Below are 27,184 nucleotides of genomic sequence, written 5' to 3'. Positions count from 1 at the left end.
TGCTGGCAGTTTGCTAGCAAGTACAGTAGTCCTGATTTATTATTATCCTATTTATTATTTATACACATATAACTTCCCAAACTCAGAAGAAGAAAACCGTGCCTTCTTTGAAGAGGGCAGTGTTGAGGAAAACAAAGTCAGGCTATGGGGAAACGGATACATTATACAACAAAGGCATCACTGAAACACCAGGCAAAGTCATGTTAATTGCAAGTTGTAATCTTAATTGTTATTAAGCATGCTAACTTCCTTTCCTCTTCTAGATCCTACTTGTCACTGTCTCTTGTCATCCTCAATACCACTTTAATTCCAGGCTCTTTACATTTCTACACTAACGCTCGCTAATTAGAGATGAGGTAGATGTATCAGCTATCCCGGGTATCTGAGAGGCCTGGAGTTTTGGGGAAAGAATTCAAAAGAAATGACATTGTCATTCCTGAGAAGCAAGATATGAAGGCCATGTCATAAGCAGGGAGTATAGGCTGGAGACCTCTGAGAGACAAATAGGTGAGCAGGATATTAGGTTTGGCATGGTTAATGGGGAAACAATCAACATGTGGCTGCCACATGACACGGTTTAAGTAGGAAGGGGCAGTCTAGCAGGCCATCGGCAGAAACGTGATCTGGAGGTAGTGGGTATGTGGAATGTGTGAAGAAATGTGCTTTTAAGAAGTTATCACAGGAGCCAGCTGGAACCAGTTCTTGTGTTGCACAGGGCGGTGTGCTGATCTTGCAGAATCCACCAGAAGGCTTAAGTGATAACATTTCAGACCAAGTGTGGTGGTGGTGGATTTGGCAACATCAGTCCCTCCCTTCCAGCTTCCCTTTACTCTCTGGAAAGGAAAGGAGTGCCTGCCCAGAGAGATGGGTCCTTCTTTGTTGGGAATGAGGGAAGGAGAGAAAATAACTTGCCGCATTTTCTGCCTGGCCAGTGATGACTTACTTCCCGTGCAGCTCATCAGGCACAGTATCATTCCTATCCACTTCCCTAAGCACTTCCTCATGCCCATTTTCATCCCGGCCATCACACTCAGCATCACCGTGGCCACAGAGCCTGAGGAGTCTCCTCGATGCCTTCAGTCCTAGTAATATCTGAGTCCTTACCCCAAAGTCCCTTAGAGCAGTAGTATCATCCAGGAATCAGGGGGATGAGGCAGGATGAGGGCAGGAAGGTCTTAACAAAAACATACTGATTTTGGCTGGGATACAGTTAGTTTTCTTCACAGTAGCTCATATGGTGCTGCCTTTTGAATTTGTAACCAAAACAGTGTTGATCTAACACAGGGACGCTTCCATTATTGCTGGAAGGTGCTTAGGCAACATCAAGGCCTTTTCTGTTCCTCACACTGCCCTGCTAGCGAGGAGGCTGGGTGCACAAAAAGCTGGGAGGGGACACAGACAGGACAGCTGATCCCAATGACAAAAGGGATATTCCGTACCATAAGACATCATGCTAAGCATATAAAGCTTGAGGGGAAAGGCGTAAGGGGGACATTTGTAGTTACAATGTTTATTTTCCCAAGTAACCACTATGATGATGAAGCCCTATATGGAATGTAGAAAGAGGGAGAAGAAAAACCTTCATGGAAAAAGAAAGATAGTAACATTTGGATGTGCCCTAGATAAAAGAGGTGGAGGCAGATAAGACCCATGTTGTAGATTTGAGTCACTGAGAATTTGGTGATGTTGACCATGGGAATAGAGGAGGATGATCTGAAAAAAGCTTGAGAGGTGACATCATGGGAAAAAAGCTGATAGTTTCTCTACTGATTTCAACAGAGTTGGGATGACTTTCCAGTAATTCAGTTTGGATTCTGTTAAACTCTTGTTGATGCCAGACTATCCATGAAGAAACTCCTGACTGAATTATTAATTAATTAATATTAATTAATTAATTAATTCCTTATTTTTCCTGTAATAACAACTATACATCACACTGCATTACAACAAATGAGAATCAGAGCTTGGATTCTGGAGCTGTGAATTCTAGAGCCATAGGTGCGTCTTAACATCAAACCACTGCCCCTGAGTGAGGTTTTATGGTAGGAAAGAGTCACAATCTCAAGAAGCTGCATGCTAGCCACGTTATTTCTTTCTGTTCCCCAGCTTCTGACACTGTCATTCAGGTGACACAAAAGTGAAGTTACAAAGCTCCTTAAATAAATAAGTTCTGTTGTCCATTTTGGGATGTAATTATTCATTAAGTCACATTCCAAAAGGCACTTTGATGAATGTACCAGAGGGCATGTGAAAGAAATCCTTTTGTCCAGTATTTATGGGGGGAAACTACGACAGGGTGAGTGTCATGGATCTGGCACTAAATTTATTGTTCCTGTCAACTCTCAACATATTTCTCACCCAATAAATTTCTGAGGCTTTAGATGACACACTAAAATATTTCTCCAGAGGAGAAATGTCTGTTGCAGGTTTTCTTTCCTAGGTATTATGGCTTTATAGCTTTAGAGATGGAGTTTCTCACGCGGCCATCTGAAGAGCATTTTATAGATTAGTATATCAAACAGAGATGAAAAGTCATTAGTTTCATTGCAATGAAGACATCTCTACCAAACACTTAAAATTATGGGAACATCAAAGTAGACTGTTCAACTTCTGTCTGACAACATAATCTTCATAGCACAGATAATGTTTACTGTGTATTAGTGGAAGAACTAGATTTTGATGAGTGTTTCTCAACAAATGGCTGCTAAAGCATTTCACATGCCACAGGAGAAAATTCAAAGAACAGTGAAGTTGCAAAGTCAGGTAGTCGAGTGTTGGGAAATACTTGGGCTCCGGTTGGTGGTGCAACTTTAATTCTGCTGTCTTCTTGGGACGTTTGTGATAATAAGGCTTTAATAATCTCTTTCTGGGTTGGTCTGTTTGGGTTTTTTTCCCTGCATAGAAAATCTCAGTCTGGTTACTGCTCAAAGGCTTTAGTAGGTCATGGAGTCCAATACCTTTTAATACGGTGCCAAGATTTCCACATAAGCTGATGAGTTAACTGGCGGCACAGTAACAGTTCATTTGTCTCTGCATGGACAAGCTACTAGCGGAGAATGAGGCGTACTGGGCCATGGAATTGTCTTAGATGACATGCGGGATTTCTTGATGTGTTCTAAGATATTCTGAAATCTTTGTCTTCTTACACTCGTGTTTGCTTTCACCTCTGTCTCCTAATCCCTTTCTGCTTTTCTGACATCTTTCCCAGGCTTTAGCTCCTGCTTCCCTTACAGCTTTTCCCAGTCCAGCCTCTGCACGCAGGTCTGGTCACTCCACTCTGGTTACTATCTAGGTACTTGTAGGGAGAGAAACACGTTTTCCTCGCATGAGCTTTGCTTCCACAGTCATCTCCAGTCATGAGCTGAATCACATTCATGTTAGCCTAGAGCATGTTTAGTCCAGACAGAACATCTGAGACTTATTTATCAGCCGGTGTTGAGCGCGTGTGAATGCTTTTCAGAGTCCTGCAACTTGGTTACATTTCTATGGATGCTCTTAGGATAACAAAAGGTACCCGGCACTTTGGTAATTTTACAGTTATTTCCTCTGCTGGCTTGGTCAGTACAGTTTTGACTTTTAGCCATACAATCATCATGGAAAATTTAAATTCTAATCATTAAATTATAAAAAAATAACCAATCAACTGAAAACAGAGGTTTGAATTGGAAATTGTTAAGCAGCTTTAACTATAGGCGTATTTTGTCTGCCATAGTGCTAGTTGAAGTGCCTGTACAGAACAAGAAACGGCAGCAACACATACTTGCTAGCAACGTTACCATCCCATACAAACCTTTCCAGCTAATAGCGGAAGGTTATTTTAACTGAGGTGCTCCAATCTTTTCTGCCTCTAGGTTATGTGTTCACATCTTTGCAACATGTAAAGCAATCACCTTGAAGATTGTCTCATTTAATATGATTAGGAGATTGGTCCAGCGTATACCATAAGAAGATTCGTGAAACTGAGTCTAGATAACTTGCTCCAGCTATGATACACACCCTTCTCTCATCTAAGCTTATTACAGAGAAGGCTTGAGATCCCCTGGTGATCTTCTTATCTCCAGCAATTAAGAATATCCTAATGGACATGGTAAGTGCCTTTCTGTTCATGTTGGGATGGACATATAACATCATGTCCTCCTTCCACCGGTCATGGAGTAGCTCTGCGATTGCAGACATTGCTCTCAGACATTTCTTGCACAAGGGAATGGCTCGATTGTGAGTCAGAATAACTTTATATTAAAATATTTAACAGACAAGCACTAGCTTACTGTGGACATAAGCAAAATACTAATCATCATAATCATCGCCAACACATTTTTACATACAGGAAAAGAAAATGCAGAAGGAAAGAACATTCTATAGCTACAGATAGATAAGTAAAAAGAAATTATTTTATTTCAGTATCTTACAGTAAAGTGGATTATACGAGTCCCCGTGCTGCAGAGCTTTTATAGTCTGGACTCAGAAACAATTTGAGCAGGGAAAGCAAAAACTGTAAGGTGGCCAGGGACAACATTTCAGAGGTAAGTATAATAATCTGTGTCTCTTCTACAGATACAACATAGGCAGAATCTCACAAAATGGCAAGTGGAAGACAGCAGCATGAATAGGGTCCACATACAAAACAGTTTGCATACAAACGACCAATGTATGTGTGCAAAACTGTGATCATGAAATTTTTCGTGCCAAATTTATGTTTAAAAATTTATTCATGACTTTGGAGGGTGCTTTTGAAATTAGGCCTTTTATGTCCACATGCTCTTTTCTTAAAGATTGATCCACACTTTTGAATCAATGGAATTCTTTCTCTATGGAAATTTTCGACCAGGAATGTAGACCTTTTTCTCTTCATATGAATGGGGGGGGGAAATTATCAGGGCTGGTTTAAAGCTTCTCAATAGCTTAAGGTTTCCCCGGAATTATGGGGAAAGCAAAATCCAGTAGTGTGGCAGTGGCTTCAAAACAGACACCACCCATCCTGGGTGACTCACAGTTTCCCTACTGACCACACTCCTGGCTCTGCCACCTCTCTGCATGGTCCTGCTGTGCCTCTGCCTTTACTGCCTTCCCCTGCTCATACTTGTACGTACAGCCCTGCTCTGGAAACACCTGTCCAGCAGGATGAGATGTGACGGGGAACTTGGTGTTACCGTTTTGGGGACTTAGAGGGAAGAAGAGGTCTCCCTTGCTCAATAAGGACATGGTGTTGCTTCCTCTGTGACCTGCTGTTCTCCATCTGTGCCCAAAGCAGATGCAGCTGTTGACTTCTGCAGACTTTGGACCTGGCCTATATACGTGTAGCATATCTATCAGCAAAGCCTCTGCACCCCTCCATTCACTCTTAGGATCTGAAATTGCTCTCAAAGCATCTGAAAGAAACTCTCTTCACTCTTCTTTCCCACTTCTGTGTAGAAGGGGTAGATGAACTCCTCTTTGTGACAGAACAGAAAGGAACAGAATACAGGTGACAGAGCAGGTCTCAGGCTTTGTATGCTGTGACGAGTGGCTGATAGGGATATGCACACTAAGAAATACGTTTGCTGTGTGTGCTGAGGTGGTTTTCTAGGCTGTTAACATTTGGAACATTTGATTTGGTTTTTCATTTATCAGCAGGAAAATTTTTCCCCGTCCTTTCCCAGCATCTTAACCACGGCTTAATGGAGAAACAGTCTGCAAGTTGCATCTGAGTTTTCAGTTGGCCAAAGCTGAGCAGAGTTCTTACCCCAGCAACTCATTTCTCCTTTGCAACCTATACACATGCAATGAGTTTTCTTTTGAGTATGTGATTACTTTCACTGCAGACTAGAAACATTATTAACTGACTGCATCCTCTGCAGACAGCAGTGCTGGGACAAACATAAGTTTAAAAGTAAACACGTCAATGAGATGTTTCAGTTCAGTATTTAGTCACTTTGCATTTTGCTGTTCTGACATTAGCAACACATTCTTGCGTAGATGTACATATAAAATGTATGGTTTCCTTTTGGAAGAACCTGGCATACATCCTACTCCATTCTGATTTAGGGTCACTAAATAAGTTACTAGAAAGAGCTATTGAGATCTAGTGATGAAAAGCAAATTAAAAACAACAAAAAAAAAAGGCAGCTCCATCTCTCTTGTAAGTACGGCAGAGGTAAGGCTGGTTTGGGAAGATAATTGATGGACATATGGGAGGTAAGACCCAACACAGGATTTTTCTGGACAGACTCCAAAGTCCACTGCCCCTCCACTCAGAGATTTGATACTACATTTTTCTGAAGGGAATTTAAACTGAAATGAGGTATCAGTTTAAAAGGATGCAAAATCCTCTCTTATGTGAAAGTGAAAGTGAGCTGTTTGGCCACGTGTCTATACTGAAGATGACTGTGTTGGCAACCCTCTCACTGATCTTGATACTTCAGGAACAGATAACAACAATGAGCACAGTGCAGGCTAATCATCTAAATGTTCATCCAGCTTCTTGGATTTTTTTTTTTTTGTCATTCTTAGTCTGCTACTAAAACCCGAGCTAATGATTTTACAACAGTGCTTCACCCAGCAGGGAAGTGCTTATCCTATTTTATGACCTGGAGTGACAAACTTTATTGACTCATGTACTACCAACAGCAGTATTTGGGTACAGAACCACATCTGGGCACACCATAAATGCTAAGAGTCTTGTTGGTCCTGTTCCAGCCCAGGGGCAGGTCCTAGAAAAGATGTTTCTTTCTCTTCTTTCTCTGCCATCACCAGTCCTTACGGACTGGCAGTGCTCTCTACAGTCCATTTATTCCCCTCCTCAAAACGTGACTGTTCTACAGTCTTCAGCTTCATATTTCTTTCTTCACTGGCGGGAACTCCTTGCGACCAGGTGATTCTTTTTCAGGAAGCACCCAGCCAGAGCTGGCTCACTAATTCCAAAGGAGATTGTTGCCATCTTGTATGCAGGAATGGCTGTGCCCACTGCTACAGTCCCTTGCATGTAGGAATGGGAATCCACTGCTACAGTCTCAGCAGAAAACCTTTCCTAAACTTTTCCACTTGTGGCCCACCTGGCAGATTCCTTCCTAGTTTTGCTCCTCTAGACAATACTTTGGTATAATAAATGTCAATAATAATTGATTTCTGCACATTACAGCATAACTGCTAACATGAGGGTAAAACCAGCAATATCTGGGGTTTGGATTTGTGAGTTCCTACAAATGCTTCCCTTCCACACAGGTGCATCTTTGTAAAACCTGCATCACCTGGCAAGAGTCAGGACCTGAATACCTCTGAGGGGCAGCCCTTGTGAACTTAAGCAGATCCCAGGTCCAGGTCTTTGTGGCTGTCTGTTGGGGTTTTTTTTTAATTTTAGGCTGGGAAGGAAGGTGGAGGGGTTGGTGACAAGGAAGACGCTGGGCACAGAGATTTGGAAAGCCTTGTGATGTGGAGCAAGGCTGGGATGGGTGTGGGTGTTTGGCTGCATGGGGTAACACCAGGGCTCTGGGGGCACCTTGGGTGCCGGGGAAGCCTCCTGACAGGGTTTGCTCTCACCTGGGCACCCCAGGGAGCCCATACACATGTGAGCCTTGGCCTCTGTGACAAGGGGGAAACAGGACACCCCCAGGCCCAAGGTCTGGGATCCTCTGTCCAGGAGAACGCAGCAACTGTCCTACAGCGATTACCTTGCATGCATTCATAGAATCAATCACAGAATCATAGAATCATAGAATCACGGAATCATAGAATCATAGAATAGTTTGGGTTGGAAGAGACCTTAAAGCCCATCCAGTTCCACCCCTGCCATGGGCAGGGACACCCCCCACCAGACCAAGCTGCTCAAGGCCCATCCAACCTGGCCTTGAACCCCTCCAGGGATGGGGCAGCCACAGCTTCCCTGGGCAACCTGGGCCAGCGCCTCACCGCTCTCATAGTGAAGAAATTCCTCTTTATGTCTAGTCTGAATCTTCCCCTCTCCAGTTTATACCCATTGCCCCTTTTCCTATCACTACAAGCCTTAAACAGCTCCTCCCCAGCTTTCCTGCAGCCCCTTTCAGGTACTGGAAGCTGCTCTAAGGTCTCCTTGGAGCCTTCTCTTCTCCAGTCTGAACAACCCCAACTCTCTCAGCCTGTCCTCGTACGGGAGCTGCTCCAGCCCTCGCATCATCCTTGTAGCCTCCTCTGGACCCATTCCAGAAGCTCCATCTCCTAATGCTGAGGATTCCAGAACTGGACACAGAACTCCAATTGAGGTCTCACAAGAGAGGAACAGAGAGGCAGAATCACCTCCCTGGAGGTCACTAGCGCTCTTCCCCATGAGGGTGCTGAGGCGCTGGCCCAGGTTGCCCAGGGAAGCTGTGGCTGCCCCATCCCTGGAGATGTTCCAGGCCAGGCTGGATGGGGCCTTGGGCAGCCTGGGCTGGTGGGAGGTGTCCCTGCCCAGGGCAGGAGGGTTGGAACCGGACGATCCCTTCTGACCCAAATTATTCTACGATTCTCTGAATCTACGAAACGGAGAAACCCAACGCTGAGAGGCAGCCGTTCACCCTTCACCCAGGCCAGCGGGAGCAGCAGCTCGGCCCACTGCAGCGAAACCATTTTGCGTGTCGTGCGGCCGCGCTGAGGGCGGCTCGTTCCCCCCGTGACACGGACGCGGCTGTCGCGCTCCCGTCTCCGGCATCGACCGGGGGAGGAGGCGCCGGCTCAGCGCGGGGCTCGGGGCCTCCGGCGGGGCCGGGGAGCGGGCCGAGCCGCCGCTCCCGGCTTATTTGCTAATCGCAGGCGAAGCCCCGTTTGATGTCACATCCCCCGGCCGCGCCGAGGCTTCCCCCGCCGCCGGGCGCATAAAGGACCGTGTCATCGCCTCTGCGGGGAGGGGAGGGCCGGGCCGGCCGCGCCGGAGCCGCTCGCTGCTCTCCCATTTTCATAGAAACCGATCCGTGTACCTAGAAAATAACAGGAAGGGAAGGCGCGCGGGGAACGGGGGGGTTGGAGGGGAGGGTTGGGGTGGGGGGGGGAAGGATGAGAAGATCGTGTTTTCGGTCGCTGCCCGAGGAATAATTGGGAGGAGAAGGCTCCATATTCGCGGGGCTGCGGCGGGGATGGCGCGGGCGGCGTAGGCAGCGCCTCGGGGGGGCGGTGAGGGGCTCCCCGGCCCCCGGCCAGGCGGCTGCGGGGGGCTGCGGGCAGGTCCCCTTGCACACTCACTCACTCACACACTCACTCACACACTCACTCACACACTCACTCACACACACGCCCCGTCTCTCCTCCCGCCGCCGCCCGGCAGCGCTCCCCGCGGGGGGGGAACACGGCGGCGGCGGCTCCCGATGGCTCGTCCGCGGCCCCGAGAGTACAAGGCTGGAGATCTGGTCTTCGCTAAAATGAAAGGCTACCCGCACTGGCCCGCACGGGTGAGTAAAGGCGGCGGCGAGGAGATTTGAGGGGGTGGCGGTGGGTGTGTGGGGTTGGGGGGGGGGGGGGAACACCCCGCGATTCCATAAGGCTCCGCCGCGCTCCGGCCCCGCGCCGCCCGCCCCGCCGTTATTGTGCATCTTTTCTTTCATCTCCCCGGGAGGAGGAGGAGGAGGAAGGAGGAAGGAGGGAGGGGGGCGGCCGGGGGCTCCGCCGCTCCCCCCGGCACCGAGCGGGGCCGGGCAGGGCCGGGGTGCGGCCTCCTCGCCTCCTCCCGGGCCGCGGTCACTTTCTTTCATAGCCCTTTGACTTTCTTTCATAGCCCTTTTTTTGTCTTTTGGGTTTTTGGGGGTTTTTTTATTCGACTTTGCTGCCGTGGAGCTGAGGTGGAAAGGCAGCGTGGGCTTTGCCTAGAATCCTAGAGACACAGAATGGCTCGCTTGGAAAAGACCTTTGAGATATCGAGTCCCACTGTCCCTGTCCACTGCTAAACCAGAGCCCTGAGCCTTCATCCACCCGTGTCTGGGCAGTGGGATAAGCACCCGTTGTATTTACAGCCTTCCAGAACCTGAAGGGGCTGCAGGGAAGCTGGGGAGGGACTGTTTACATAGGCTTGGAGTGACAGGGCGAGGGGCCATGGGTATAAACTGGAGAGGGGAAGATTTAGAGTAGACACAAGGAGGAATTTCTTCACCATGGGAGTGGTGGGACACTGGCCCAGGCTGCCCAGGGAAGCTGTGGCTGCCCCATCCCTGGAGGGGTTCAAGGCCAGGTTGGATGGGGCCTTGGGCAGCCTGGTCCATGGGAGGTGTCCCTGCCCGTGGCAGGAGGGGTGGAACTGGATGGGCTTTAAGGTCTCTTCCAACCCAAACTATTCTGTGGTTCTATTTAAACATCCATTTCTGGTGCCGGTATGATAGCGCAGAGCAGAGCTGCTCATGGGATGCCCATGGCCTGCCCCTTCCCCCCTTTTGGCCGCTGTTGTGTAAACTCACTGTGTAACACATGTTGTGTGAGCCCAGGGGCAGGCATTAACCAGTAAGAGTTGGTATTTACTTGTCTTCTCCAACCTTACCAGGATGATTGGGTAGCACTTCATGACATCTTGTTCTGGTTGAAGCAAGTTGCTGGTCTTTCTAGACTGTAAAGAGCATGAAGTGTTGTATGCAACATCCAGGAAGACATAGATGGGCAGGATGAAGATGGACATGACGTTTACCATTACCCTTGGCAAGAGGAACCAGGAAAAGTTTAGGTGTAAGTGGTGGAAAGCTGTCCTGAGTGTTGAACAGCAGACATCATACAAGAAGAGAAGACCAACGCCACAGGCTTAAGCAGAGGGTGGTGAAGAAAAAATATTGAGAGGGTGCTAAATATCCAGAAGCATGTAAATAGGGTGGTGCATTCAATTATTTTGGCAGAGCAGGCTAGAATTAGCATGCAGAAGGCCAAACTTAATCAACACTGGGTTGTGGTTTTGTTATTCTATCATTATACAGGTTGGTGGATAATACTACCTAAAAAATGGCAATTTATGTTAGCAGAACAGCGTGAGCCACTGAAAATTGACTTCTTTGCTACCTCTGTCATGGTTTAATTTACTGTGAAAATTTTAATGTGAACAGTTGAGACCATTACCACATTGAGGCATGTTAATCCCTTTCCTTTTATGAGCCTCTGTAAAACTCCTATTTGTTTACTCAGAAGCAGAACGGGACCTTTTGTTTTAATGGCATTTTCTTTCCTTTAAAAAGATCATTACATATTATGCAGCTGGTCATAGCCTTTGACTGGGTGTCAAAATAGGTATCTGAATGGCAATAATATCAAACAGAGAACCTGTCTTCAATAGGAAAAAATAGGTGGGCAGTTAATGTACTTCCTTTGTGCAGATAACAGGATGTAAATATCAAATGAAGACAAAGCAGTCTCCGGTTTTAATATGACTTAGCAAGCAGAGGTGGAAACTGTAGAGAGCCCAGAGTCAACCATTGGGTAGGAAGAGAGCGGTTAGGCTAGGGGATCATTAGTACTGGAATTTAGTTCACCTGAGCATCAAGAGGAGCAGAATGTGCTCCCGTAGGTTGGGATACAGTTACATATAACTTCATGTTAAGTCAGGCTGGTGTCTGTCTGAACCTAACATATTGCTCCTGAAAAATACAGTTCCTGCCATCTTCACTGGGACTTTTCTTCATCTTGTTTGTCAAGTTTTGCCTGATGCTCACTTACTTCAGTGAAGGAAAAACCTAGTGAGGACACTAGTCTTTGTTTTGCTTCCAAGAAAACATTATTATGTACAAGTAAGAAGAAAAGAAGTATTTGAGTTGAGAATGCAATTCAGATACTCTGATTAACTGAATGCCTTTTATCCAACAGACCGCTTTGTTTCCAGATCCTTGAGAGTTTGCTACCTACTTCTTTATTTATCATCCAGTTAGTCTGTTTGATCTTTGTATTCTCATGTAAAAACTTACATATTTCATGCTAATTTACTAGCGTAATAATATGAGTAACAATACATTTAAATGGCAGTGTTATTGCTCCTACCAAATGGTGTTTTGCATCTTTGAGACCTTTGGCATGAATTTCCTTTCTAGGAACAAACTTCTTAACTGTGTTTACTAAACCTGAGAAGTGTTAAAGCAGGACCGAAGAACTCTGCCTGCCCTTTCATGAAGCACACAGTCCTAACTGACCTGGCTCAGAATCAACCATATATTTTTGTGTGCATGGTTAGTGTCATACAGGAATCTAACTTGGATCCCAGAAGCAGTGCGGCAGCAGTAGTGCAGATCTGCCCCTAGCTCTGTCAGTCTTGTCACTCATCAGGCACGATGCCTGTGGGCTCAGTCAGCTCTATGTGGCACAACACTGCGGACACATCCCACACGGGCAGTGATCTCTAATCCTAGACCATTAGCTTTCTGCCTCTTTGGAGACAAGTTGATATAGTGGTCAGCAAGAACATGACCAGCAAGCCTGACTTTCATCACTGTGAATAGAGAGAAACCATGAAGTAAGTGGCCAGATACTGGTGATGAGCCCGGGGACCACTGAAAAAAATTTGTCTGCTAATTCATGGTGCGTTGTAACAGTCAGACTGCATTTAAAGTTTCTTTGTGGATTGGTCTAGAATTAATTTGAAAGGGAGCAAACTTGCCACACTTAGCTTAGTAATGGCCAGTAAATCTTATCTTTACATACCCTAATAATATAGAATTGTTGAATAAAAACACTGTCTTCAAAAGATGCTTTTAGATACTTGATCTCTGAAAGATGTCACTTAGGACTTACTACTTGGAAGCACTGCTTTGCATTTTAGTGTCATGTTTTCTTGGGCAAAGCCAGAATTCCCTTTAGCTTAACTGGAGGACAGTGAATAGGTTTAGGGTTTAGGCCTCAAGAATTGTATTGGAGCTTAATAATAACAGTAGATAAAATACTGACATCAGTTTGGTTTAATGGGGGTTTAATGTTAGCCTGTGATGTCAGTTGTCTTCAGATGTGCATCAGAAATGCAGAATAGATACCAACTGGCCCGGTCATCAGTCACTGTAATACCACAAATAAGCAGTTGGGTATCTGGGGTGCATGCAGAAATAGGGGCAAGATACTGTTGTGCTTAAAATATAGGAAATAAAGATTCAATTCATTCTACATTTCATGAGTGGTCTTTGCCTTTCAAGTTCTGAATTCCTCTGTATCTTAGTTCCCTGCTTGTAGAAGACAGTTACTAACTTTTCCCTTTAAAAAGGTGTTATGGAGACAAAATCACTGATACTATGAGATGCTTGGGTACTGCTGTGATAGGAGCTGTATTAGCACACATGGATGGAAAAAAATCTCTTTCTTCAGATACCCTAGTTTACCTAGGATAGATGTCCCGGTTTATTGAGTAATGGCCCCTGGAACAGTCACTCAGATGAGATAAAAGGGAAGAACTAGTGGTAGATTCAGAAAGATCAATAATAGTGTTTGTTTTATGAGTGACCCTGAAGAAACAATAAGCACTTAGTTGCTGAAATTAGCTGCTGATTTAAAAATAGGAAGGAAGCTGTTAATGCAACTGTAGAGAGCAGAGGCAAAAAGTCTGGAATGACCTCAATAAAATAAGAGCATGCCATTATTGAACAGAAATCATACAGCTGGGAGACAAGAACTGTATTTGGGCAAACACAGGTAGTTTGTGTAGGATGGTGAAGTTGATTTAGAACAATGCAAAAGAGATCCAAGCAGGTAAAGGCAATGTATTTTAATGTAAAACACATGGATTATTAAAGCTGTTTAGAACATTTTGTGTTGGGAGGAGAACACGGCCTTTAAAGTGATGGCATCACACTAACTATTACAAAGCTATATTTACTCTCTTGTGAAACTGAATATCCTGTTTTCTGGGCTCCCATTTGTCTTGTCCAGTGCCTTTATTGCTACTCTGAATTAACACCAGCTTCAGCTCCAGATTTGCTAGTTAGCTGACAATCCTCAAATGTGGGTATCACTGTTAAAAGGCATCTGCCAGTAGCAACGGCAAAATGGTATTTGGGGCACTTTGATGTATTACAGTTGCAAGTGAGTGTGAAATTTTCAGCATATTGCTTACAGTAATAGATAGTGAATGCTGTCATTTTAATGGGAACCAGAGTCTATGGTGAGCTAAGCATCATAATTGTAGTGGTTACATGATAGGCTTTAGCCGAGTGCGTTTTTTCAGTATTGTTGACTACATCCCCCCATCCAGCAGGGCATGAAAGTAAGGAGCCCTAAAGTATGAACTAAAGTAATCCGAGGGATGGGCTTAAAGGTAAGCTTATGCTTAAAGGCTTTGTTAGGCTAGAGCCTAAAAAGATTAGGCTAATAGCACAATAGTATTATAGCGTAATATAATATTAAAGACTATTAAAAGAAATTACTACTACAGAGTGAGAGAATTCCAGAATGTTTTCAGTATCAGTAAATAAAAAAATCCTTTTTTTTTTTTTTTTGGACACCCCCATGCAGGCATTTTAGTAAATAACCCTCTCTCTCCCAGTTCAGTGAAGTATGGAACTGGTGGGTTGATTGTGATGAAGCTTTTGGTGTAGGACCAGGGCCTGTGTTTGGTAAAACACAAAGTACTTAACCAGGAAGAACTTTGGTCAGTTAGAACTGCAAGTATGACAGCTTTGAAATGTCAGACTCTCAAACACATAATAGAAGAAAGGTTCTACATTTTAAGTGTTTGATATTTAAAACAGACCATTTGTTTTCTTATTAGGGTAAGGATAAGGAAAGGTAGGTTTTCCCTGGCAGGGTTTATCTTTTTTTGGCAGAAAATGACAGACAAAAATCAGATTAAATCCAGAAAACTTCAAAGGGTCCATCAGAAATAGACAACAGATCTCTCTCTGTGTTTTTCTGCCAAAACCCAATCTGCAGTCTTTTGAGCTTTTCTCCTTGGCCATTTGGGACCTGTCCAGTCCTTCACCATGTGCTTTTCTCCTTTTCCCCTTTTCGGTTGCTCTGGTTTATGACCTCACTTTTGCTGTGTTACTAAATATGAGTCTCCTGTGACTTCTCCTTCACCAACTCAGAGGTTCTTCCATCTCTCTCCCTCTTTAATTATGTACCTCGCTCGTACATCACTCCTCAGAGATCTGCAAGCAGTTTTTCATGGCAGATCTCTGTTTGTTCCTTTCTGAAACGAGACACGATTTGCTGATCGCTGCAAAGGTTTGTCTTGATGTAGGAACCAATGGTGAAGTTGTGGCTTCTCCGGGCAGCACTCCCATGACTTCTGCCATGGTGCATCTGAAATGAACACATTTAAGGCACCGAGTCCTTTATGGAACTGTTTTCTACCTTCTCAACCTCCTGCACCAGGTTGACACATGTTGCTTGGACAGCATTTAAACTTCTATTTGCAGATGTCTGGTCATGTTTAGAGTAGGTGTGAGTGCCTTTTCAGTGACTCCATCAGCTCAATGAATACCATTTCCTTTATTTCCTAAAACAAAAATAACAAGGAGCGAAGTGTGAATTCTGCTAGTGTTTGGAAAGTGGGGGAACCTCAGCAGCTGATGGTCTTTCTCCATGCTCCTGCATTCTGCTGTAAGTGTGACTCAAAACCAGATTTCATCTGAGGATTGTAGCATAAAATGGAGTAATTTTTACACATAAAGTTGAACCATAGCTTACAGTAAAAACTTTCCAGTTGCTCTTGTTTGGCAAATGAATCATTTTGGGGCCAAGATGTCCTGTGTTGTTAGCACAGCAGGGATATTTGGGAAACCTTCTTTAAAATTCAGTTCTTTAAATCTCTCTGTGTTTTTTTCCTTAATTAATTTAAATAACTAGCCCCAAATGTGCAAGTCTGATCTTTTTGTGTAAATGACAATAGATGAATACATTTTCTCCCGCAGTGTCGTGATTTTAAGTCCAAATGAAGCTAACCCAGAATGAAGACAGTTGTCTCAGAAGTTTTGAGGCAATAAGCAATTACAGTTTTTATGCCCATACTGTACTGCTTTTTGTTATATTTTTTTCCTTGCCATTTTGAAGCCACTGAATAATTTTCATCAACTAATCTAATGGAAATCATTGGGTATATGTTTTTTCTGAAGGAAGGGTACCCCTTTCAGTGAAATCTGTAGCCTCTCAAGTCAATCTGTATGTTCTTACTGCAGAAAGAGATGAGAAATGTTAGTTTCCATATTATGTTCATTGACAGATCTCTTCTTTTTATTATCATGCAAATAACCTTTTAGGACCCCCAACTGGAATGAATTTTTGTAAGCATACAGCAAAATGAGAGCTGAGTTTTCAGTCTGAACTCTTCATTTCCTGATTTCCCCATCATAATAATGCATTAACAAGTCTTCCTGCACTTAGGATAATAAAAATCTTCTGAGCAAGCGATTGCTGACAGTAAGTATATACAATTGTCATTTGAGGACAGATGAAAGGGTTTCCTGATAACACTGGAAAAGTGTTGACAATGTAGAGAGCTTGGACATTTTAACTGTTTGAAATGGTGTTGTCTGAGCAGTACAGACCTTTCCACTGTAGGCTGGAGAGGCATAAGGGAGAACGAGTCTGCCTGAGGCCTCTCAGTAATACTGTAATTCGACTGATAAATATAGCAGCAAACACTGGAAAATAGCCTGCGTGGAGCAGGCAGGAAGAGGTTGTGAAGCCAGCTTTTTAAAGGTGTTAGGTAGGACTTAGCTGAACATCAGTACTTCTGTATCTTTAGGTACCTTGGTACTGTTCAAATCTGCCCCTTTGTCACCTGTATCACTGATCTCTGCATGCCAAGGATGTGTATGTGTGGGCATTCAGATACCTAATCTGTGCGTGGCTGTACACAGCCCCATAGAAAAGGTAGAAGCTTAAAAGATAGGTGTAGCACATTGTCATGGTAGCACATCCCTTGACTCCAATCACCAGTTGATGCAGTGTCAAGAGAGAAGGGCCCAGTGGCCTGGCTGAAGCAACTAGGAACACCTAGGATGAACAGTTACTTGAAACATTCCAAGAAACCTTTGGCAAACAAGTGAGTATCATGAGGTAAAGCTTCTAAAACTTAAAGATGGAAACAGATCCTTGCTTCCTCCTCTTGGGAAGGGCTCTGCATTACTAGCTTTGCACATCTGAGATTATCTGTTTCATTCATTTGTGTAACAGCCAGTTCTAAACCTGATATAGAAATTGGAAATAAACTGCAGATTCATTTCCAGTTTTCCTTTACGTTACTGAGACTATGTGACATGATAGTCTTGATAGTACTTACTTGTACCTGAAAGGCATATGAGACCTGGCTTTGGTGGGCTTTTTGTTTGTTTATATATTTTTGTTCTGGAAGACAAAAGGAAGGTAAGAAATTTGAGTAAATACTATAGCATTTTAACAAAACAATGAACTTCCCATGTTGTGAAGTAGTTCCTTTCACTGGGTTCTGAAGTTCCCCCATTTGTCAAATGGTCTCAGGTCAACCCAAATATTATCTTTGGCATCATTGCTGCTCCAAAAAGACACATAATGTTCTTGAATTTCAGAAGGATTTAATCTCTGTCTCCTGGCCTTTTGTAAAGCCCTGAAAATGCCCTCAGAGTCAACATAAAGGAAAGAGATGACATCGTACTGTACTCTGGGTAGCACAAAGCCCATCTAGAAAGGACAGGTGTCCACAGACTTTGGTCTCTGCCTTAGAAAAGTACATTTAATTCTCTTTCAGCTTTCCATTAGCAGACTGAAAGGATAATTAGCATACATCTGTAGCCCTGAAAATGCAAACTGGAAACAACTGTTTATTTTGCCTTGCAGCAAAGTGTAAAAAACCTAGAGAGAGGCTGTTTGCCAGTTCTAGTTTGGCTGCTTGAATAGAAGACATCGTGTCACTAAAGAGGAAAAACAGGGCATGGAATATCAATACACCAAGGAATTTCTTTAACATCATCAGTTAACAAAGCGTGCTACCATACAGCAGAGTTAAGTAGGGGTGGAGAAGAAGGAAGAAGTTCCAGACTCTGGTATTGCTGGGATGTCACTGATGTCAACTAGGAAACAGTCTGTCAGCCTTTAAAAGTCTTGGTACTCCATGGGTTTGGAAAGCACCTGCCTGTGACACTACTTACAACACAGAAAGTAAAAGGCAATGAGTAGAAGAAACTTCAAGTCTGGAAGAGCTTGAGAGACAATTGCACAGTAACGCAAACCATTTCTGGGAATCAATCCCATATCTGACCAGATTACTAAAGGTACTACATATAAGTATGTATTGAAACTTAATAATAACATAAGAAATAACCTTACAGAGACATGTAGCATCAATCTGGAGATGCAATCCAGGCAGCAGAAGCAGGAAAGTACAGATAGAGGATCAAATGCTATAGTTGCAAAGAGAACAATTCTGGAGTTACTGTCCTTCTGTGATACATTTATGGATTTTGCATAGAACATCATTGGATACAACAGCTCTTTTTTGCTAGTTTTTCTTTAGCTACATAAATGTTCCATTTTATAGTGTTCAAGCCTGCATGAAGGCAATACTGTGAACCCCTTCTTTTAATTCCTGGAGGACAGGCTGTCTTCCTTAGCTGGAATCCCCTCTATCTGAACAAAACAAGAATCCAGGTTGCTGTTCCTAGGTGTTAACCTAGTCCCTAGCCTATTGTTTAGTAACTAGGAGGCAGTTTCTTTAGCTTCTCCTTTTGTATCCTTTGGGAAAACTTCAGATGCAGAGCACTTATGGTTCGTTCACCTTTTCTATGGCACATATCAATATTTTCCCATTGCAGCAGCTGTGGGGGAGGAAGGGGGAGGAAAGCCCTGACTGAGTGACATTTAGCCTAGCACGTGCCGTAGGTTGGTCATCTTGACAAAGCAGCGTACGGTGATGCCAGAGAGCAGAGGACTGTGCCTCAGAAGGAGGTTTGTGTCCTTCCTCCTCTTGGGGAGTTTTGCCTTTCTCCTTCCTGCTGCTTGTGCAGAGACCACCCAAGCACGATGTGTGAGGGGGGTCCAGAGCCAGCAGGCACGGAGGGGTGTGATTTGCACCCGAAGGCAGCAGTGAGGCCATCCATGCGTGGCCCGCCTTCCTTGGCATATAATTCCTTATTTGTCACTGTAGATCAATCCCTCCAGCCCCATTGCTTGCTTTTCGGTGTGTGCGTTCACGTAAATATCTGTGTATTTTTCTTTAGCTTCCTTCAACTTATTACCAGTCTGTACAGTGATGCCAAAATAATTGTCCTGGGTGCAGCCGCCCCACATCAGGGTGTTCTGCCAGCTCCCTGGCAGGCTGCTTGTTTGCTTATGGGGATTTCTGCACATTGCCTTGACCTTTGCAGCACATTGGTTGTTCAAATGTAACTTGTGGTCCACTATTGGCTTCCTGTAGTATTGCTGCTTCCAGTTTTCTCTCTCTTAAGTTGCCAATCCTTTTTCCCAGATGTGTTAGCTTTTTCCTTTTGCAAACTAGATTTCCTTTTACTTGCAGCTCGTATTTCTCTCAGTCCTAGGACTCTCTGAGTCAGTTGTCATGTTGGTTTTGCCATCACTGGGCGTAGTGAAGTGACTGCATGTTTATACATACATACATACATATGAGCTTTAGAGACTATCTATGTCTTAATATTTGCAAAGGTTCCCGGCTTACTGCCCCAGATACCTCTTCCAGAACATGGAAGAAGGTGTTAAGTGAGGCAGATCCTGGCAAGGAATACACCTAAGCAAGGCATCTCATGCCAGGCACTCTGCACTACTGTAGTGGCATCTTTTGCCATCTTTTTCTTAAACTAATTGACTGATGATTGGTTTTCAGCCCAGATGTCACTGTTTCCATCTGAGCCAGTGTAAATTTGTATTTCTGTAAGGATTTATTCAGACACTATTATCTGGAATCTAATTAGGTAGCATTCATTCAGGATTAATCACACGTGGAAGTGGTGGCGGAATTGAGGTCCCTGTGTTCTTAGCGGTGTACTGTTACCACTGTGTTTCATTATCCTCCAACAGGCGTGGGCTTGGACATTTCATGTGTTTCAGGATTAGCCTTGCACAGATCCACTGCAGAGCTGGAGGTTGGCTCTCCTGGTTGTTGTGGAATAGCGGAAGGAAGATGATACCTATCCCACTAGTTTGCTCTCCAAAGACCATGTCCCAAGGGCAGTGAATGAGTTCAGCTGCATAAAGATTTCTTGATTTCAATAAAACTGCTTACATGTGTGCTGCCGTGCCTGGAGAAACATAAAGTAGGACCACAGCCTAAGGGAGAAGGCAGGCATTCATCTTAAAAAAGAAAAAAATAAATGATGACATTCCTTACTGCAGTGCCTCTCCAAATACCAGGGCTTTTGAAAGATATTAGTGGTGCAGCAAACTCAACAGATAATTCTTTTCATATGGTGTCTGGATCAGGTGACTCACATATGTTGCATTTCAGGTACCCCTTTTTCCTGGTTTTTATCAGGAGTTCTTTTTCAAAGCCTTCCTCTTGTGCAAACTTTATTTTTTTCTGTCACAGTCGGTATTTCTGTCACAGCTTTTAGTAGAAGGTAGCATGACGTTATTGATGTCTGCAATGATATATCACCAGTAATAAGCTTGTTTTACCTGTTAATACTTTGTTTTCTCTGCATTTATTTCAGACGCTCTGCTTTGGAGCTTTTTATTTTTGTTGAGTGGGTCAGTTTTCTGAGCAGTTTTTTGAATTGGTACTTCTGGTAAAAATGACAAGAATTTCTTGTTGAAAGAAGAAAACAGAATAGAGAAGACACAATTGTCAAACAGAGCTCTTCAGCTTTAAAACACTATGAATGTTTTCTCCTTGGCTTTTGGAAGACGTTTTATGCCATCTCCTGCCTTACAAATGAATGGATTCACCTGCGTATGTAATCGCTGTGTTATTGTGCAGGATGGGATCTGATGACAATGGCTTTGTTTATGCTGCCAAACTGTATGCCCAGCTGTGCTTGCAGGATCAAGCCTCTAGCTGTTAAGTTTCTAGAAGCCCAGAGTAATAAAGATTTTAGTGGTAGTATGTTAAGAAGAAATACCAGTTTCTTTCGCAGATGTGGGAGCAAGGGGAACAAGTTTTTAAATGAGAAGCTTATACTTTTCCTGAAACATTTGCTGCTAGATGAAGGTGTTGGTTTTCTTGTTTGCCATCATTAATGCTGCATGTGAGACTGGAGTGGGGATCTTGATGATTAAAAGCAGGGTGAACTAAAGCTCTTTGGCTGTGGAGCATGGTTTGGACACGTCCTGTGTCACCATCAGTGCGTGAAAAAGTAAAGGCAAGAAACACTTAGAATTAAAATTTTGAATGCTGATGGAAAGGCTTTTGGTTGGGTTTTGCTGGTTTTTATGAAGTGTTTGTAAACACTGTCTCTGGATCCCAGGATAAATTTGTATGTGCAGTGTTCCCTGATATCCATCCTAGTTCCAGATATGAGTCTCACTAAGCAAGCTCTCTTCTCTGTGTGATTGCCTTCTTCCAGTTATTTGTGCAATATGAATCAGAATAATATGGTGTTTCTTTACATGTGCTTTTTAAAACAAAATGGTGACCTGATTTAAAACATGCATTTTTTACTGAGCTGCCACGGGAGAATGCTAGCCTCCCATGCGTAGATGGATGCCAGTCCTGATACAAAGGTAAAGAGTGCTTTGAAAATTTAATATTAATGTATGCGAGAAAACAGCTATTACAGTTCTAGACGTGTAATTTGCCCCTTGACAGCCTGTGTCCTTCTAAAATCATCGTTCCTTTATAATTAATCTTCTGATTACCCCGCCAAATCTGGTATAGAAATGAGAGAGAGCAATGGCCAGAAGCCCTCGGTGTTGTTTGGAAAAGAAGAGTTAGAGAAAATCATTGGGTTTTGGAAGCAAGCAGATTCTGGAGTAAACTTTGTGAGCTCTGTGATGTGACTGCAGCTGAGTCACTAGGTTTTGTAGTAACTCGTGTTCATGGAAACGCCATATTCTGAGAGGTTATTTGAAAGTTACTTACACGTACCTCATACCCAAATTCAAGTTAACTTATTGGATAGAATGAAAGGATATTATAAACTAACTCTTAATCCTACAAGTATATATACCTCTAGGCAGCTTCGAGCCCATGATTTATCCATGTTAATTAAAGGAGAGTATTCACATGCTTAAAAGTCGTATGTAGTGTTTGTGATGTAGAATACATTTTTCAGGATAACGAGAATAGAATCATTAAGGTTGGAAAAGCCCTCTAAGATCATCCAGTTCAGCCACGTGCCACCCTAGCAAGTCTGCTCACTACCACATTGATACATTCAGCTTGTCTATGACGTTAATACCACTTGCAGCTCTAAAAATGCATCTTTTTGTCTAGTACACTTTTATATTTTGCATAAGTGTTTTTCTAACATGGTTTAGTAATTAGGATTTCAGTTCGTAGGTCTGCATGTACATAACGAAGTGCTCTGAATGGTTTTGTATAATGAGTTTCATTCCTGTAAGCTGCTGCTTGAGATTTTTTTTTTATTTTTGAGGAAAATGTTCATCTTGATAAAAAAGGTTGTTAATCTTTTAGGAACTGTCTGAGTAAATTTTAGCAACGTTCTGTTTTGGGTCAAAACTAAATGAAAACTCTCATTCTGAGGTTTTGGAAGCAGAAAAACAGGCAGGTGGCGAGGAGTATGACTTGGCTTGGAAAAACTTGCTCCTGACTCTCTTTAGGCAGACAGATTAAAATTCCTAAGAGTTTAACCTAGGCTGAGGGACTTTGCAAAGAAGGTATTTGACACCGTAATGACAAGTCCTGGAACTGAGCAGAGATTGAAAGCAAGCCCTATAAAAATACCAAGGTTGGGTCCAAGTGCTGCACAGAGACCACTGGGACTCCACAAATCTCTTCATTCCATGGTTTTAGTGACCCAGTCAACACAGGCAAAAGTTCCATCTTGGCAAAACAGGCTGCCTGTCTAATTGATTGGTTTGTGCCGTAGATGGTGGCTAAGGCTGCAGGAGTAGCGGGAAGGATTATTTACACAGTTGTTAGGTTTATAGCAACCCTAGGCTTTCCACAGGCGCTGAGCTCTTCTGCAGGTCTGAGTTGGCAGTTGTCAGCAGAGTAAACAGGAAAACCTGCCTTTGAAAAATTATTTCAAATCACTCCATTTCATTGGCTTTGCAATTAGATTTCATTGCTTCTCATTTCCTCTGATTGTGTACATGTTGTTGTTGTATGTGTTATTTACATCACAGCAAAATAATTGCCCTGTGTGCTGGTGACCCTTGTGGATTGTACTTACCGCTTCGCCCCAAAAGCCACACCGAGGCCTCTCCCCTCTGAAGGGTCCCAGTCTGCCATCTTCACGTGAGCACCCAAAGGGCCACCGGGCTGTACGGTCTGCTCGGGGCCCTCTGCCGTACTCGGTGCCTGCAGAAACACTGGTTTGTGTGGTTTCTGCACTATGTGTGCAGCTCCGCTGGGGCAGGCTGCCCGTGCCCGCAACAAGTGGGGAGGCAATAGGTAGATTAGCTTATGATGCTGTGAAACAAGCTTATGTTTTGAAGCAGTTGCTTAAATCCTGCAAATAGATGCTCTGATGTGAACGCCAACAGTCAGGTATTTAAGACTGTGAGCCATTATGGTCTGTGGGTCCACAGAGAGCAACATAATGAAGCCAAATGCATGTTTAGCTGTGTCTCCATTCCCTCTGGAAAACTGGTCAGGACGCTCATATAGTCTCATCTCTACTGCTGCACCCAAACCTCAGAGGGTTTCAGAGCTCTAAAAATGTTCTGTTCTTTTAAGGGACAGAGATTCTCTGTTCTTTCCCCAAGTAACAGTAAGCATTCTTTTAATGCATGCACTTGCTTGGTGATAAGGAGTGTTTTGGTCCCCTGATATTACACTTTTAGCTGCAACTGGTGGTGAAAAAACAGGTCACAGAGGAGACAGGCAGGAAGGTTTTCTATACCCAAAGGCCCAGATGATAGTTGCAACATCCAGAGTGTCAAGCTTGAATCCTCCCTAGCAGGAGCCCGCGGGCTGCAGCGAGTGAAGCAGATTGTTTCCTTCTTTGTTTCCATTATGTTTGTGTTCACCCTGATGCAAACTGGAGGCTTGTATTCTTGGACCTGCAGTCTCCATCGATCACATTTCCTTACTCAAAACAATTTTAGCTGCAAGCTGTAGTGTCAACAGGGTTTTGTGTACAAAAGCTGAGAAAATAATACACAGGGACACTAGGTATACTTCAGCCTGGAAATATTTTGCTGATCCATTTTTGTTTAACTGACTTTTGGGGAAGTAAATTACGTTGGAAAAGACACAGTAAATTAAGCCAGCCAAATCTAGGAGGCTACAATCTTCCAGAAATGTGCTTACCTTTTGGCTTTAAGTGTGCCAATATGAGTATAAGGACTAGCAACAATTCTTTTGATAAAAGCTTCAACAGTGGAGTATGGAGCTTTGGCTATGTGGAAGAGGTGAGCCTCAAGTATCAGTTTGGTTGTGTGTATTTGACCAAATGTAGTGTGTTAATGGTCTAGGCAGGCTACATCTGACTGAGAAGGTTTTGGTGAGGCTGACTGGCCAACAAAATCTTGTGAATATAACATTTTTCCTTAAAAACAAGCAAAATCAATGAAATAGCAAAATTCTAGTGTAAATATTGAAAGGCTGAAAAGTGTTCCTCAGTCTAATGAGTTTTATACCTTTCATCTGCTCTTTCTAGCAGATGTGATGCTAGGTGGCAGGGTTTGTTTAAGCACTTTGGGGAGGAGTATGGCTTTAAATGTCCTCTTGAGAGTGGCAGGAGAGAAATATGATGTTTGTGAATGTGCAGTCCCTAAAATTTCTTGTTTGTTGATATCTTGACTGGTTAATTAGTTTTTATTTTCTGTGTGCCTTCCAAACACATTTTTGTATGTGCATTTCTTGCACACTTTTATATATAAAGACAAAAACATTTGTAGTAAGATGATAAAGTAGGATAACTAGATTTTGTCATCGGAAACTGCTTTCATTTGGTGTTAGTGGGCTCACTGTGCTTTACTTAGGTGGATGTACATTGCACACAGTATTTTGAGATCTGAGGAATAATTCAGACAAAGGAGAATCAAGCTTCACTGTGCTTAAAGGGAAGAAAAGTAAACACAAAATGCCTTAGAGCTGGCAATATTTGTTGAAAACGACCAACCTCCCCCCACCCATCCACAAATAAGAAGTAATTTTGTGAGCCATGAAACTTAGGAAGTTTATTTTTCTCTGACTTGCTTTTATGTGGAGCCCCTGTTGTCTGATGTTTTGTTTGAGCCTGCATTGCAAACTGTCTCTCAGCATATGGACTTCTTGTCTGTCCATCTTCTGCTGGACAGCCTATTTATCACAAAACATGGGGAAATTTAATAACTCTGGCCTTTCTCCTTTTGTCTGGTTTAGCTAAATGGTCTGATGTGTCCCTGAGTTATTGCAGGTAAGAGTCAGACTCAAAAATAGTGTCATCATATCCTTCATTTTCCTTAGGGAATGAACTCAGGTAGGGTAACAGTGGTAGCACCATTGCTTCTCTCACAGTGGCAGGGAAAACACTTCATTTGGAGAAAATGGAGCTTTTTTTGCAGCAGACAAACTTTGGGGAGTGCTCACTGGGAGAGTTACAGTTTGGTAACCTGAAATCCTCCTGGACAGAGCTGGAAGTATTTATTAGTAATAGCTGGCTTTTCAGCAGTGTACCTCAAGTGCTTGGTAAGGAGAACAGTCCCCATTTGTAAAAGTGAGCCTGAAGGAGATGCAGTGATGTGGCCAAGGTCACCCCAGAGGCCAGAGGCAGAAATAGGACTATGTTTTGTATCACAGTCTCTTCCTCTGGCAGTCTTCTGTCCACCAGCCACGAAAGCTTGCAGAGGACTTGAATCACATGAATAGATCTGTTAGCTACAAAGCCATGCATATAGATACCAGTCACGCAGAACTAAGCTTTGGCCCCATTTTCATATTGAAGATTAAAGCAGTTCTGCAGAAAGTATATTTCAACTTTCTGTCTTAAAAATATGCTGCTAATTAGGGATGTAAAGGGGCTGAACTCAGCTGCAAGACTGCTGATCTTTCCTAGTGAGACATTGCCTGCCAGCATTGTTTGGACTCTAGCTAACCCTTCATTGTCTTCTATCTCGTTGAGGTCCTGAGCATGCACAGAAAAAAAAAAAAGGAGGATTGATGTCTTTATATTGTCATTTCTGGCTGTCTGAGGGATCCCCTTCAGCCATTTTCAGCAGTGCTCAGAAGTATGCTGTGCTGTTTTTAATCTTGTTTCACTTTTTGTTTTTGCTAGTGGCACTCTTCCATGCCCAGAGACTTTTTTAATTTTTACTTTTGTAGCTGAGCAATTCCACCTTATTAAGTTGGATTCTGCTTCTAGTCTTACCCTTCACAGGGTTATCTTCTTTAATGGGTGAAAAAGTGCATATGCCAGCATTCCATACTAGGAGTTCTAGTGTGTGATGTACATCAGGGACGGAGTTGTGCTCTGCTTCAAGTATCATATAGCCCTGATAAATGGGAGAGAAATTCTGCAGTCTCCCATCAGCTTTAGTTGGATTGCTGTTCAAGTACTACAGAATTTGAGTCACAGTTTTTAGCTTAAAGGAGGTTCGGTTTTCTTTTATTTTAATTTGTAGGTTCCTCTGGGGGAGGGGGAGAAATTAATATTTTACATTTTACAGAACAGTATTTTAAATAATGGTTTAGAAAAAGTACTGCCATGCTGCCGACTCCCAATAGCATTAGCAATTAAAAAGCATATTAAATCAATCTGAGTAAAAACATTGTCGAAAAGCAAAATATCCTATTTTAATAATGGATTTTGAAGAGTATTGCTTTTATCCATCTAGAGTTTTGCTAATAAGCTAACAGGAAAAGATCAAGCTGCTTGCATGTGTTGGGAAATAATAAGCAACTTGAACCACTTTCCAGCAAAAATACTCTGGGCCTTTGCTCAGCTGCTGTGCAGCAACTCCAGGGATTTCAGTGGGAGATACTGATCTCTGCAATCCTTCTGTGTGCTTTTGCCAATCAAAGGCATTTACTGTATGTCAAAACAATCAGTGATTGCTGCTCTGCAGTTTTAATTCCCTCTTTTTGCAAAATAAAAGGACTTGTTCTTGTGCTTTCAGTGCCCACATAAGCATTTCTGCATGCTGAAGTAAAGCTTTCTTGTCTGTACACATGGACCTGATAGGTATTTTTGCAGTGTAAAATTCTGTTGGAACACAATGAAACCCTTTTTTTTTTTGCTGTGTAAAATTCTGTTGGAACATAATGGAACAGGGTCTGGTCTGA

General features: G+C 43.2%; 1 protein-coding gene across 1 annotated transcript in view; it reads left to right on the top strand.

Moving 5' to 3' along the window:
* Positions 1-8,980: 8,980 nt before the first annotated feature.
* HDGFL3 (HDGF like 3) overlaps positions 8,981-27,184 on the top strand; it is a 38,485-nt gene continuing 20,281 nt past the window's right edge. The window contains exon 1 of the mRNA XM_069867015.1: positions 8,981-9,374. Coding sequence (XP_069723116.1) covers positions 9,291-9,374 — 84 coding nt within the window. The 5' untranslated portion in view covers positions 8,981-9,290. The remainder of the gene's footprint in view (positions 9,375-27,184) is intronic.

The sequence above is a fragment of the Phaenicophaeus curvirostris genome, chromosome 12 (assembly GCF_032191515.1).
Source record: "Phaenicophaeus curvirostris isolate KB17595 chromosome 12, BPBGC_Pcur_1.0, whole genome shotgun sequence".
Taxonomy (NCBI): Eukaryota; Metazoa; Chordata; class Aves; order Cuculiformes; family Cuculidae; genus Phaenicophaeus; species Phaenicophaeus curvirostris.
This window is presented reverse-complemented; position numbering and strand designations above follow the sequence as displayed.